Consider the following 14,664-nt stretch of genomic DNA (forward strand, 5'->3'; position numbering starts at 1 on the left):
TCCCCACATAATTTGTTGACAAAGCACTTCCAGCAAAATCATTGTTTCATAAAAGTGTGCCTGTATTATATGAGGTAAACTGAGACTGTCCTGATTTGATTTGCCTGCGATCTAATTTTATCATTAGATGCAAAAGGACAAATCAAGTACATGTGTTTTGGATGAAACATGCATGGGAAGTGTTGCTACAGAAACAGTTTTCCGGCAAGGTGGGAAGGCAGGTCTGGGTTGTTATAAGTAGAAACGAGAGGCTTAAAGAGCTGGGAAGGAGGGAGACGGGCGTCCTGGGAGGACGCGTGCAGAGAAGCGTCAAGTTCTGAGAGCCAGTAGGTGAAGTGCCCCTGTCTGGGCAGACGGAAGAACACTAGGGGCTGCTGCTGGCTACCCTGCTTGGCATTTCTGCAGCAGCCGTCCAAGAAGGACAAGAGAGAGGTCCTGCTAAGTGGAGCGAGTGCAGGAGGGCGGGACTGCTCGGGCGCACTGGCAGCCGGGTTCAGACAGGGTTAAGACCATCACCTGCAGTTGAAGAGCGACCCAGATGGGAAGTAGGAAGTGCCGCGCCTGAGCTTCCTGTATAAATAAACGCGCGGCTCCTGGGGCTGCTGCTGGCGTGCGGCGCCCCACGCTCTGCAAGGTTCCCGGGCATCGCAGCTGTGCCCCGAGGCAGGAGGTGGTTACAGGTACTCCTCCTCCGGCCCAGTAAGTCTGGGAGCCCGAGCCCTGGTGCAGTCCTGCAGAGCGCGACGCTGTCAGCGGCAGAGGGAGAGAATGGAACAACTCCTCCTCCCCGGGGTGCGAGCAGCCCCGGCCGGCGGTGAGCGCGAGGGAGTCTGCTGAGAAGCCCGGCGGCCGGGAGGAACGTAGCTCTCCTGCCAGGTAGGTTTAGCGAGCTTTTTAAACGCTGCAGGCATTGCAAGACAGCAGTGGGGTTGGACTAAGAAAAGAAAAAAGGACGGGAGACTGTCTCTGATACCATGGTTTTTAGCTTTATTTTCTGCCTCCAGTGCTGAAAAGGTACAGAACTGAATTCGTTCTGAATGCCTGAAACACCTGGTAACTTTAAAAAATAGATACCTTTGTAAAGGTAAAAAGAAACGAGTTTAATTTCTAATAAAACAGTCTCTTCAGAATGTATTGCAAAATTCCAGATTAGATCAAACCTCGCAGTGTCTTCAGCGGAGACCAAACTTGGCATAATCTCAGATGTTTGCCTTCTGCTATTTGGAAATGCACAGCAATACGTTGACATACCTAGATATGGATAAGATATTTTATTATCTGTGGGATCTTGGTCATATATTATGCTGTTTATTTTGTCGTGTAACTGCTGATAAAACAGGGTGAAACTCTGATCTTATATTGCTGTTCTCAAGTTTAAGTTAAAATGAAACCAATTCCTGTATCAGCAGACTAAAGGTATCTTTAGCTTACCCCTTCCAGGGTACCTTTTGTTTTTCTTACTAGTTTCAGGGATTCTGCTGTAAGTCTGCTCCTGAAGCATATACTTCTCACATTTGGATTTCTCAGAAATGATTTCCCCTTTCTGGAAAAATGTTCTCTGTCTTCACGCTTGCACTACAGTCTCACTTTCTTATTTCTGTCTGCAGCACATATCTTTTCAAAACATTAGCTGGGGCTCACAATAGGACTAGCAGTGTTCTTCTGAATTGGCATTTCTGGAGGTTTATTTGAACGTTGCCAGGTATGAATTAAAGAACAATGTATCTAATGTTTCTGAAGCAGCCGATTGCGGGAATCTAGTCCCAGAAGCAAAATAAATGAAGTTTGAGATGACTCAGTTTTTAGGGTGTGGGTAAGAGGCAAAAGGAACCCAACCAGTCTTCACTGAGTTGCTGGCTAATTAAAGTATCTGGCTGCTGTAGCTTTCACTGAGATGAGCCTCTTGGTCCCCAGTCCCTTTCACATCTAATTCCTCTGCTGGTCCCTCCTCCTTACTCTGTCCTCCCTTTTCGACCCTAGTCCTTTTCATGGGTAACAGTCCCTTCAGTATTTCTGAAGCTATCTTGAAGAGGAGAGAGAGCGAGAAAAAGAAAGACATCTATAGCAGATCCACAAGGCCACGAGGAGAGAATTGTATTAGGAAGTCCAAGGCCACATTTTCATAAAACTCCTGTCTTCCCTTTTGCACACCTGTGACTGGGATTTTATTCTTTGTGCTGCGCATAAAGTTAGGAAAGTGGGAAAGAAAATAAATTCGAACTGTCTTGATGAGTAAACAAACTCAAGGTATAGAAAATGTAAAAAGATGTCCAGTAGCAGAATTGAATTGCTTGGCTTTTTATTTAAAACAAACAGGAAAAAAAACCCTCAACCAACAGCCACCCCCTCCCCGCCCCACCCCCAAACCAATCACCCTAGATAACTTGCTTCTACAGTACTGTGCTGGATGTGAGTTCGGAGTGTGGTCAAACACTGTCCATTTACCCAGAGTTTTACAAATATTTACAGTCATCTGTGCCAAATATCTTTGTGCTGAGCCCCAAAGAACATTCTCAGCATTCAAAAGCCCCATTCTCATGAATGGTTTCAGTTCATTGGCAATTTAAAGGCATCCAGGCTTCCAAACTAGGTCAGTTTAAGACATGTCTTTTTTTAAACCTAATAATTAGTTTTTGGGTCTCCCAGATTATGATCCAGGTTTTCAGAGCCAAACCCTACAGCAGAGGGGAAAGTATGCGCTATCAGAAAGAGAAAAGCTCATTTTATTTAAATGGTAAGACCATTTAGCTTTCTGGAAACTGTCTTTCTCTTGAATGATACAAATATTTTAATCTGAGAAATTTATATTAAGTTTTCCTTTTTGAAAAGTTGTTTCAATATTTTAGACGTTTAGGAACATTTTTAAGGACATCAGAGTCATTTCTCTGTACTGTTTCTGCTGGTCCTGGCTTCTGTGTTTCCCCTGGCCTTGACTTATGGTATTACTTTCCTGTTGAGTGAGGTTCTTAGTGTTTGAAATCTCTAGTTTGAGGTAGAGGTCAGGAATCATGTTGAACCCAGATGTTGGTGGAGGAACAAAGTCCAGACAGTTTGGGGACTAAACCTACTTTGTGCAACTGATTGTTTCGGAGACGGGAATTGGGCCAAGCTGAGCTTTGGGGAGCTGGTATCTGCAGCCACTGCTCTTGAGTACTTAGACTTTTTTTCAGGGATGCCTGCCTTAATTTATTGAAGTGCCTTAGCTATAACAAATTATCAATATTTTCAGCTTTTGAATTGCTGGAAACAAATCCAGATGAGAATCAGGCCCTGAGTATTTCTTCTCCTCCATGTACATTAGAGAAGTTATCTACTGTGGTATTGAGTGATTAGAGGCTGAGTATATAAAGATGTATAAGATGTAGCCTCTGCCTTCAAAGAATTTGAATAAGCTTGGAAGTGAAAGTGACTTTGGACTAGAATAGTAATTTTAATTCATGTTGTTTTACCTGAGAATGAAAAATACTTTGATGTTTGTCCTTTTAATTATGTTTTTGTTTTTTGGGCTTTTTTTTTTTTTTGATAATGTTTCCGTGATGTCACCTGAGTGTTAAGTAATTTAAAGAGGCATAAGAGCACCTAAGTTAATTTATTTCATTATTTTAATTTTAAATTTGTTTTTTCACCTTTAGGCATATGTGGGAGGTCTTGCACTAACATTTTATTTTTATTAACATTGGCATTTGCTATTTACTTGGTGGATGAATACTCCTAAACCCAATGCATTATACCTTAGTAGTTATTAAAAAATGGAAAACTGTACATTAAAGAGAGTGAAAGTGATCAATGCTTTCGCAACATGAAATGAGAAACTTCTCATCTGTGATTGGCTCCCTTGCTTGAATTGAAAACACAACAATATAAGTGAAATACACTTCTCTTATTCATAGCTGGGGATACTTCTGATCACATGGCTTGTGGTATCTATTAAAGAACATGCTTTGGGGGGCTTCCCTGGTGGCGCAGTGGTTGGGAGTCCGCCTGCCGATGCAGGGGACATAGGTTTGTGCCCCGGTCCGGGAGGATCCCGCGTGCCGCGGAGCGGCTGGACCCGTGAGCCATGGTCGCTGAGCCTGCGCGTCCGGAGCCTGTGCTCCGCAGCGGGAGGGGCCACAACGGTGAGAGGCCCGCGTACCGCAAAAAAAAAAAAGAACATGCTTTGAAAGCTATGTCTCAGTGGTTTCTAATTCCTCTGCAGTCATGAGTTTGAGTCTCAGACCTTAAGTCAACTGGTTCTTTGTCTTTCTTGGGAAGATAGAACAAGACTATCTCATTTCTCTTTTTTGTTGGACTTGTGGCTGAAGCTATAAACCCACAAATTGTCCTGTGTATGATTATATGAACCTGTCTGTTGACAACCTCCTCAACCAGTTTATGCTTTATAAGTGGGGACTATGTTTAATCACCTTTACATCCATAGCACCTAACGTATGGAATTCAATTCTTTGTGGGTTGACCTTATTTTCTGCGTTTTGCATTTTTCTGTATTTGATTCCTTGAGAAACTCATTTGGCAAAGATGTACAAAAATACACGCCCTGCACCTTGCTTGGTGTGGGATGGAGGAGTTCTTTTCCCACACTGGTTTTAAATTCGTGTCTATAAAATGTCTGTATACAACTTTTAACTTTCACAGGAGAGGGTAATATTTACACATGCTTTTATTCATTTGGAGAAAACATTTTGGTTTAGATATTCGTTCTTTAGGCACTGTAGTTTCTTGGTAGTGTCATAACCCAGGAGCTCAGCCTGTCTCTTGCTCAATGGGGCTTTCTGAAATAACACTTCTCCTTGATCTGTTAATTACATCATTGTCTGACCTGCCTGTAAGTGGCGTTCCTTCCTGCCTCTGAGCTTTGTTGTTATGCCAGGCAGGGGGAAGGCAATTATTCAGCAGGGCTGTATGAATAATTGTGGGAGGCAAGGGACCCACTGATTAAATAAGAGGCGGGCAGGGCACAGCGTTGGTGTTGAGGAGGGACCTACAATGATGAATATAAAATTACAATGCCCAAAATATCATTGAGCTGTTATTCTCATATTCACTCCTACCTTCTTTGATAAGTTTTTATTGTTAGGAAAGCTGGGAATGGTTTTCCGCCTCCTGGGCCTTACCTCGCAGTGGTAATGAGAATACAGAAAGAAGGCAAGAAAAAAGAAATGCGCTTTTTAGGATAGGAGTTTTGTAAATGTTAAAACTTGACATCCCAGATGCCCTGTACTCTGTAAGGTTTAGAGTTAGCTTATCACAATATCATGTACTTTGTTGGTCGTGATCTCATGTGTCTTTTCATATATTTCTCCTATGTATTTTGTAGGAAAAAATATAAAAATTAGATATGATTATTCTCATCTTAAAAAAATGGTAACTGAGGTGATGGAAGTGTTAACTAACCTTATGGTAATCATTTCACAAAATATATCTATATCAAATCATTACATTGTATACATTAAACTTATACAATTTTTTGTATTAATTATATCTCAATAAAGCTAGAAAAAATAGATCTTATTAAAATAATGGGCTTTATTCATTACATAATTTCAAATAGCAAAGAGACTGCCTTGAAAACAGTTTTTGGTAATATTTAAGATTCCCCTCCTAAGGGAGTGTCTGTCCTTTTGACCCACAAAAAAATTAGTAGCGATATATTTGCATATCAGTTCCATTTTTAGAAGAAACCGGGTCTCCAGGTTACAGAGTTATAATCTTATTGACATCCTGGAACCTGTTGAGATGAAGATGTTAAAACTAAAAGAATTTTAGACTGAATATTTTTTCATCTCTTGATTTCCCCTGAATGAAGCTGTGAAACAGTGGGGAAGAAAACCGAAGTTCCCTTTTCTATCACAGTGATAAACAGTGTTTTGCAGCAATGCTACCACCTCACAAAGCCTGAGTAGGTGAATATTTACCTCCATTATTGCTAAGAATTAAGCATTCCTTGGGTTTGTTTTTACAGTCAGCCCTTCATATTGGTGGGTCCTACATTGTGGTTGGTGAAACCTGTGGATGCAGAAGCCGCGGGTGCGGAGGGCCAACTGTATTAGGCCATTTTATAAAAGGAATTTGAGCATCTGAGGATTTCGGTATCTGCCAGGGGTCCTGAAACCAATCCCCCATGGATATCTAGGGACGACTGTACTAGAAAATAGTTTCTAATGTGTTTCACTGTTTTCACATAATGATGAAGTATCTTATGTGTGATGCCATGCATCTACTCATTCTTTTACAAAGCAATTAAATAGACATAAAATATACTTGAGTAATTCCATTTCTGTGATTACTAGTGAGGCTGCCTGTGTTCCCATTTGTTCTTGCCCTCTCAAGGCATGTATTAGAACTGTTTTTCTGATATTACTGGTTGTGCACTGGTTCATCTAGTCCCTGAGTGGCCAGATGAATGGCCAGAGAGTGGGTCAAAGATGTAGTAAGGGAGCAGAACCACAACACTGGCCAGTATGGAGGTGTGCATAAGCCCTTGCCTCACTTACCACCAATGTCCATAGCCCTTGGTACTCTACCAGCCAGCTGGTCTACCTTCCATTCCAAACTGTATTAGGGTAGAATTTCAGCAAGTGGCTAATGGCTGATGATGGTCAGCACTTTATTAGGTTCAGTCAGTACCATTTGAGTCACTAATAGCTTTGGTCAAGAACGTGAACCAGCAGTGAAATAAATCATTGCATTGGGTAGAAATGCCAAGGTCAACAAAATATTAATTTTTGAATTGTGTTGAGCTGGTTGCCTAACATGTCAGTCTTAGTTGATATTGGGAGGGCTTTCCTAACAAGGCAGAGGTGGGACCTTTGGATTACTGTTTCTTTCTGCTCTGCTAGAGTATCTCTGCTCTGCTTCCTGAGAATCTCTCTCCATTATACAGGCAGCACTTCAGCCCTACCTTCCCCACTACCTACCCTTCCTGAAAATGCTTCCCTTTGTTAGCTCCCTGTCACTGTGAAGCATTCATACCTTTTATGAATACTTTGCAGGGATGACTCAGTGTCTTGCAGGGGCATGTAAACATTTTGAGAACATTCATGTGTCTCTTCTGTTTTGTCCCTTGTTCTTGAGTAACTCTTCGACTTTCATATCATGGCCTGGAATTAAGACCCCTCACCACAGATCAACTGGTTTTTTACATAAATTAATATTTCTATTACATAAGTAACATCCAGCTGTTTCATTGTATTAACTTTCTTTTTCTCTTATTCCCTTTAATTGTGCTTTACCAATTTATCTAAATCTTAAAGTTTTTACAGATGGTGTAAAAATTCCTAAATAACTAGACAAGTATCCTAGTAAAACATTATCCTCTCCAATCATGTTATCTTTGTGCAGTGGAATAACAGCTATGATTTTGGGTAGTGAAACGGATATAAACTACATTAGTTAAAAATACTTTGAAGGTTGGCTCTCTCACCCACTGCGTTTTTGGAGCAGATTGCTTTTTCAGGCCGCCAGCAGAATATGAAAATTCCTTATACATCCTGAGCTTTCCAGCACCGTTTCTGAAGTATTCCTTTCTTTGGCAATTCTAATGAAAACACAAGAGGGAAAAAGTGTCCTGTTCTTTCCTATCAGAAGGTGGTTGCTTCTCATATAATGAATACTTTGTAGGGTAAGAGACACTCAGAGTAGGCAGAACTGCTGATTCCCCTTTCCTGGTAATTTAGTGCAAAATCAGATGTTTTAGAGTGGCTTTCCTTCCTTGCATGCCCCAGCCAATCTGTCCTCTTATGTGGTTACTTATAGTTAAGCAAGTGAGACTTCTACAATCTGGGTGAAGCCTGCCCTCACCACTCCACCCTCAACCCTGCCACCAACTTTAGAACATTTGAACTTGAAGTTAGCTTGTCACGTTTTTCTTCTTTCCAACATGGCTCTTACATTCGCTACCAAAATTCTTTTCTCATTGGGTTCTTGACATCCAAAAAGAGGCTCAGTCGCACTTGTAATAGCTGTAAAAGTAATTATAATTGTTACCATTTTAAATCAAGCAGGAGGATGGAATATTCAAGTCACTTTCTTATTTTAGGTAAAATGTGAAGTGTGAGGCAAAACAAGTTGAGCAAGCCAGTAAGAGTGAGTTACTGGCTCTCTGGAAGGAAGACTTTTCTGGAAACCTGGAGGGGAGTGTGTGTATTGTCAGTGTACCTACGAGGATGTTGGTTCCGTGAGCAGGTCAGGAGGAACTGCGAGTGTGTGGTTGGTCATCTTCTGGCCACCCCTCTATGCTTCCTGCCATTTAGTTTAGTAGTTTGGGCGGGGGGATAGTTCTGCCAGTGGTGGTTTCATGTTGTAGAGAGGAATGAATTTTTTTTTTTTAAGAATTTATTATTTATTTATTTATTTATGGCTGTGTTGGGTCTCCGTTGCTGCATGCGAGCTTTCTCTAGTTGCGGCGAGCAGGGGCTACTCTTCGTTGCGGTGCGCGGGCTTCTCATTGTGGTGGCTTCTCTTGTTGCAGAGCATGGGCTCTAGGCGCGCGGGCTTCAGTAGTTGTGGCTTGTGGGCTCTAGAGTGTGGGATCAGTAGTTGTAGCTCATGGGCTTAGTTGCCCCGTGGCATGTGGGATCTTCCTGGACCAGGGCTTGAAGCCATGTCCCCTACATTGGCAGGTGGATTCTTAACCACTGCGCCACCAGGGAAGCCCGAGACCAGTGAATCTTAATAAGACATAAATGAAGAAACACTACGACACCTTGGAGCCATTCACAAACATCTCAAGTGCGGGGGAGATTCGTTTAGAAGACTTCGGGATTCCCCAGACTATTGCTTGAAGGGCTCAATTTCTAATGAATCAATGGTGAACAGATTTCTTGTTTGTTACTCTTTTTCTATGACGTGCTACTGTGTGTCATTTATTTCTAAAACATTCGTTACTGATTTTGCCCAGAGTGAAAACCAAAGGGCTGGTTTTCGAACTGTGCGTGGTGAAGCCTTCAGCTTCCATGACGGTGCCTGGGAGGCTGCTGAAGGGAAAGGTCAAGGGTACCTGGACGGGGTCTCCCAGCATTGTTTCAGCTGGTGCTAGTCTACCTTATCTCTTTTATCCAAAGGCGGGGTGCTTAAGATTTTGTTTTTATAAAATTCCACTGCTTTAAAAAATATTCATAAGCCATCACTTTGGGGAACTGGGGTTCTGGTAGACAGAAAGATAAATCACTTCTTTTTGAAGAATTATTTTGGATTGTTCAGCTCTCAAAGAGATGAAATATGTGACTTCTTTCCTCTGTCTCAGTCACAAGTTCTGCCTTGATTGGAATGCTTGGAATTTTTTTTAAAACAAAATTGGTCTCTGCTTTGTAAAAAGTTTTTATGTTATAAGAATATATATATATAGTTTAAATTTATATGTATAAATTTTAAGCCACTTTATTGAGGTATGATTGACAGACCAAGAAGTGTACATATTTAATGTATAGAATTTGATGAGTTGAGCAGTAAGTATACACCTATGGAACAGCATGGTGCCTGTGGTTAACAATACTGTATTGTATACTTAAAAATTTGCCAAGGGTAGATCTTATGTTAAGTGCTCTTAATCAGGTGCACACAAAACAATGATAAATAAAGGGGGCAGGAGGAAACTTTTGGAGGTGATAGATATTTTTATAACTTTGAATTCATAGCCTATAGGCATGTAACTCACAAACTGAGTAAAAACTTATGTATATTGCAAGGGACAAGATTACGTTTCAGATGGCCTTGATTCACACAACTTCTCGCCCTGGCTTCAAAAGAAGACTATTTCAAAGAGATAACCTTTTTTTTTTTTTTTTTTTTTTTTTTTTTGCGGTACGCAGGCCTCTCACTGCCGTGGCGTCTCCCATTGCGGAGCACAGGCTCCGGACGCGCAGGCTCAGCGGCCATGGCTCACGGGCCCAGCCACTCCGCGGCATGTGGGATCTTCCCGGACCGGGGCACGAACCCGTGTCCCTGCATCGACAGGCAAACTCTCAACCACGGTGCCACCAGGGAAGTCCCAGAGATAACCTTTTAAGAAGTATCCCATTATGTCTTTGTTTTTCAAGTACGTTGGCCTGTTAAATGTCCCCTTCTGAAAAATAGATTGTGAGAAAAAAATGACTTTCTTGAAGAACACCTCTCTCTCTTGCCTAGGCTGGGACAACAGGATTTATCTATTCTCAACAGCTTCCTCCACATGGGCTGTTAGTGTAATTGACATTTGTGGTGTGGGATGTTTCTGGCCTGTGTCATTTCCCATCTTCCCTACACAGGAAGCATTTACTGGCTACATTTCTTCTTCATGTGTGACTTGGGATTTCTTTTTTTGAGGGGGAAAATAACTCAGAATATGTTGTATGAGCAGTGTTGGGAAAATAGAGATGAAAAGACGTTTTCGATAAGATGATGTATGTTATCAACAGGGGAGTCTTGGAGAAGAAAACAGGCGATAGTTGTGTTAAGTATAAACTGGGAACAGGGGAGAAGTAAAATCATTCACTTTTACCCCTAATTGACCCTAAAGGGATTTTTTTTTTTTTTTAACTTTAAAATCCTGGATTTGATGTGCAGGTTGATTTGAATTTAATTTGCTATTGGATGATAGATCGTCAATAGTTAATTGAATAAGAATACTGTGTCTTGAACCATATTGGTCTTTTCCCGAGAAATATCTATCATATTGGAAGCCAGTCATTGGTTAGCTTCCTATTTAATTTATTTTTGATCAAGTCTTTTACTACTACTTAAGGAGTAGGTGATAAACCATAAACACTTCAGGGCACTAGAGTTAGAAACTGTTGACTCTTTCTGATGTGCCACTAAGAAAGTTAGTGCAGTTAGATCTCATAGATATTTTTCTTTCTAATCTAATCTGTTTTTTTCTCCCATATTTTAGTACTTTTGTACTAATATATGGAGACTTAAGTCGCTGTGGGGCTGTATAACAAATGCTGAATATGTAAAATAATTTCTTTTGCCCAAAAATTGGGAGGAAGAGAGTCTGGTTCTTCTGGGGGGAGAGGATACAATTATTTCTATGGCCAAATTTATTAGAATTGGCCATACTCTGTTAAAATAGTAAGAACTTAAGGATTTTGCTTTTATTTAATCAGAACATGAAATTTCTTGATGTGATATAAACTATGTATATGTAGGGAAATTATTTTCACAATTATCTTACCTCTTTTAAAGATATTCTGAATAAAAACAATCTAGTGGAAGGGCTTCGGTTATAATTTTTATTTTTTGGTGTAGAAATATCCTTTCCTATAGTCATGCTATGTGTAGAGACAAATTTTATTCTTCAGTGATCTTATGATAGCCGTAGTCATGGAATTCACCTCTCTCTCTTTCTCTCTTTCCCTCCCTCTTCCTATATCTCTCTCTCTCCCTGCTACATCCCTCCACATAGTATCCACTTGTGAGGCAGTTCTTGTGTAATGGACCAGGCACTGGACTTGGCCTCAGAAGATGGAGGTTTGAGTTTAGCTGTGCCGTGTATAAGCTCTGAGAACTTTGGCAGATTACTTAACTTCTCAGGACCTCAGTTCATCTATAAAATGAAGGAAATAATCATTGTGGTTGCAAAACATTAAATGAAATAATGCATGTGAAGGAACACAATTAACACTGACACCTTATTGAAAATTTTTTTAATTAATTAATTTATTTTTGACTGTGTTGGGCCTTCGTTGCTGTGTGCAGGCTTTCTCTAGTTGCAGCGAGCAGGGGCTACTCTTCGTTGCGGTGTGCGGGCTTCTCATTGCCGTGGCTTCTCTTGTTGTGGAGCAGACTCTAGGCGTGCGGTCTTCAGTAGCTGTGGCGTGAGGGCTCAGTAGCTGTGGCACACGGGTCAGTAGTTGTAGCTTGTGGGCTCTAGAGCGTAGACTCAGTAGTTGTGGCGCACGGGCTTAGTTGCTCCGCGGCACGTGGGATCTTCCCAGACCAGGGCTCCAACCCGCGTCCCCTGCATTGGCAGGTGGATTCTTAATCACTGAGCCACCAGGGAAGCCCTGAAATTTTTTTTATTGGAGTAAAATATACATAACAAAAGTTATCATTTCAACCATTTTAACTGTAATTCAGAGGTATTAAGTACATTCACAATGTTGTCCAACCATCGCACTATCCATTTCTAGAACTTTTTCATTGTACCAGCAACTCTGTATTCATTAAGTGATAACTCTCCATTTGCCCTTCCTCCAGCTCTTGGTAGTCACCTTTCTACTTTCTGTCTTTGTGAATTTGACTGTTCTAGGTTCCTCATATAAATGGAATCATACAATATTTGCCCTTTTGTGTCTGGCTTATTTCACTTAGCGTAATGTCTTCAGGGTTCATCTGTGTTGTAGCATGTGTCAGAATTTCATTCCTTCTTAAGGCTGAATAGTATTCCGTTGTATGTTTATATCACATTTTGTTTATCCATTCATCCGTTGATGGACATTTGGATTGTTCCCACCTTTTGACTGTTGTGAATGATGCTACTATGCACATCGGTGTGCAAGTATCTGTTTGAGTCCCTGCTTTGAATTCTTTTGGGTGTACACCCAGAAGTGAAATTTCTGGATCATATGGTAATTCTGTATTTAACTTTTTGAGTGACATTCTCTTTTTAAGTATTCTTTGAATCTGTTGAATTGATCATAGCAATGTGATTCCTAAATGGTGTGTTTGTTCATAGTAGTCTTTTAATTTCCATAGTTGACTTGATATGAGTCAGGACAGTGAGGTCACCTTACATTTCAGGACTCTAGGAATAGGTTGCCAAGGTGATAAGCTCTCTAATCCATGGTTCTTAGAAGTGCATTTACTGTACACTTAGATCATTGAGGGTGAGGATTTGCCCTGCTGGTGCCCAGATGTGTTGGTTAAACAATAGCTGTGTCAATGGATATAATATTTTCTGCTTTCGGCCTTCCTGTAGGGATTGAGGAGACTGAAGAACGCTGAAGACAGGCTGATGGGCTCAGCTGGTAGGCTCCACTGTCTCACCATGACCGCTGCCGAAAATCCCACACCTGGAGACCTAGCTCTGGCCCCCCTCGTCACTTGCAAACTCTGCCTGTGTGAACAGTCTCTGGACAAGATGACCACGCTCCAGGAATGCCGGTGCATCTTTTGCACAGCTGTAAGTTTACCCTGATGCTTTCATCATGAGAAAATACAAAGGGAAGAATTGTAAAAATACAGGATATACTTCTGTGACTTACTGAGAAGCCAAAGTTTGCTACAATATGATTCTGCTTGGGAGAGCAATTCCACATTTGGATATGATTCCAAATGCTATCTTGAGTAGTAAACCCGATATTTACTGGGATTTAGGCAAAGTGTAACATGTATATGAAGTTTAATTATTGATTGAATAAGCAGCATCTTTCTGTTCTTAAAGCTCTAGCTAAGGAACAAAATAGACATTTTAAACATGCCTTAGTTAACTATCATCTGTAAGAAGCTCATCAAGTGTCTTGAATGATGGAGAAATCAGGTAGCAATTTGCTGAATTTTCCTTCATGTACTTGCTCGTCTCCTACAAAGCACATGGTATACAGCTGTTTTACTTTGTCGAATTTCCTTTTTAAATTTTTTTTCCTATTTTCACAGTATGCCGAATGCTGCTTATTCCTCATAACAAATATAACCCTAAGATCTTCAGGGGTGGGCTTGTCTCTTAGTTTGGCACTTGGTATCAAGGCCCGTGACCTTGATTGCATGTATCCCTGAAGGCTGGTTGGTTAAAGAAGAAAAATAGGAAATGGACTGATGGGTTCACGGGGACTACTAGAAGTGTGAACCAGGTGGTCTTGTTCAAATTTTCATTTATTAAAGGGTTTTTTGAGCTCCTACTCTGTGCTAGGCACTTGATGCTGGGAATATAAAGATAAGTAAGATAATCCCCACAGAAAAGATGGACACATTGCAGGAACTATACAAGAGTTTGGTGAAATCAGGGATGGCTAGAGGTAACATACCGCAGGAGTGCCTCACCCACTTTAGGAGTGGGAGGGGGATTCCTGGTGGCAGTGCTCTCTGACCTGAGGCCTTAACAAGAGATTGTAAACTGATGCCTGTGGGCTACTTCGGGCCTCAGCACATTCTTGTTTGCGTCCCCAATTGGGAAATTTCAAATAACAAATTGGTAAATTTTTCATGAAAAAATGAAAAAGTAGCAAGATATAGCTACTCTGGGCCTGTATTCATAGGCCCAGAAATAAATGATCTCTCCTCTATTTATGGTACCTACCTCTCTCCTGTGTGTCCTGTGTGTTTGAATTAGCTACACTTTTAAACTAAGGATGGATTAAGAGTCAGCTAGGAAGAGTGCTGGGCATTTCAGCATGGTAGAGGGGAGGGAGGGCCTTATGCCTAAATTACAGTAGTCACTGTTTATCTTTGCTTTGGTAGGCCTTGTATGGACAGACTGTTAATATTTATTATACAGTAAGTATAATAATCACCAGCCAAATGTGGGTTTAATACCCCTGACTTGTGAAGGAAATTGACCAGTTTAGATACAGTGATCAGTGCTTAAATCAACGGGAGTAAGGAGAAAGAAATCATTTAGGAAATACTGGAATAATTTATAAAAAGACATTTTACTAAGCATACTTTTAAAAAAAAAACAGTTAAGGTGAAATAAATTTTGCTCCGTCTCTTTTTTCTAAGTTAATTTAACTAACATGACACATTTTC

The 14,664-nt window shown here is 40.8% G+C and overlaps 1 protein-coding gene across 2 annotated transcripts in view; it reads left to right on the forward strand.

Moving 5' to 3' along the window:
- The first annotated feature begins 626 nt into the window (after positions 1-626).
- RNF144B (ring finger protein 144B) overlaps positions 627-14,664 on the forward strand; it is an 83,443-nt gene continuing 69,405 nt past the window's right edge. For both annotated transcript variants that reach the window (XR_003796605.1, XM_029242122.1), the window contains exons 1-2: positions 627-876; positions 12,899-13,102. Coding sequence is in view for 1 of the 2 variants with exons in the window: in XM_029242122.1 (XP_029097955.1) it covers positions 12,935-13,102 (168 nt within the window). In the remaining variant the exon portion in view is untranslated. The remainder of the gene's footprint in view (positions 877-12,898; positions 13,103-14,664) is intronic.

The sequence above is a fragment of the Monodon monoceros genome, unplaced genomic scaffold (genome assembly GCF_005190385.1).
Source record: "Monodon monoceros isolate NGI ecotype Baffin Bay Population unplaced genomic scaffold, NGI_Narwhal_1 Super_Scaffold_3, whole genome shotgun sequence".
Taxonomy (NCBI): Eukaryota; Metazoa; Chordata; class Mammalia; order Artiodactyla; family Monodontidae; genus Monodon; species Monodon monoceros.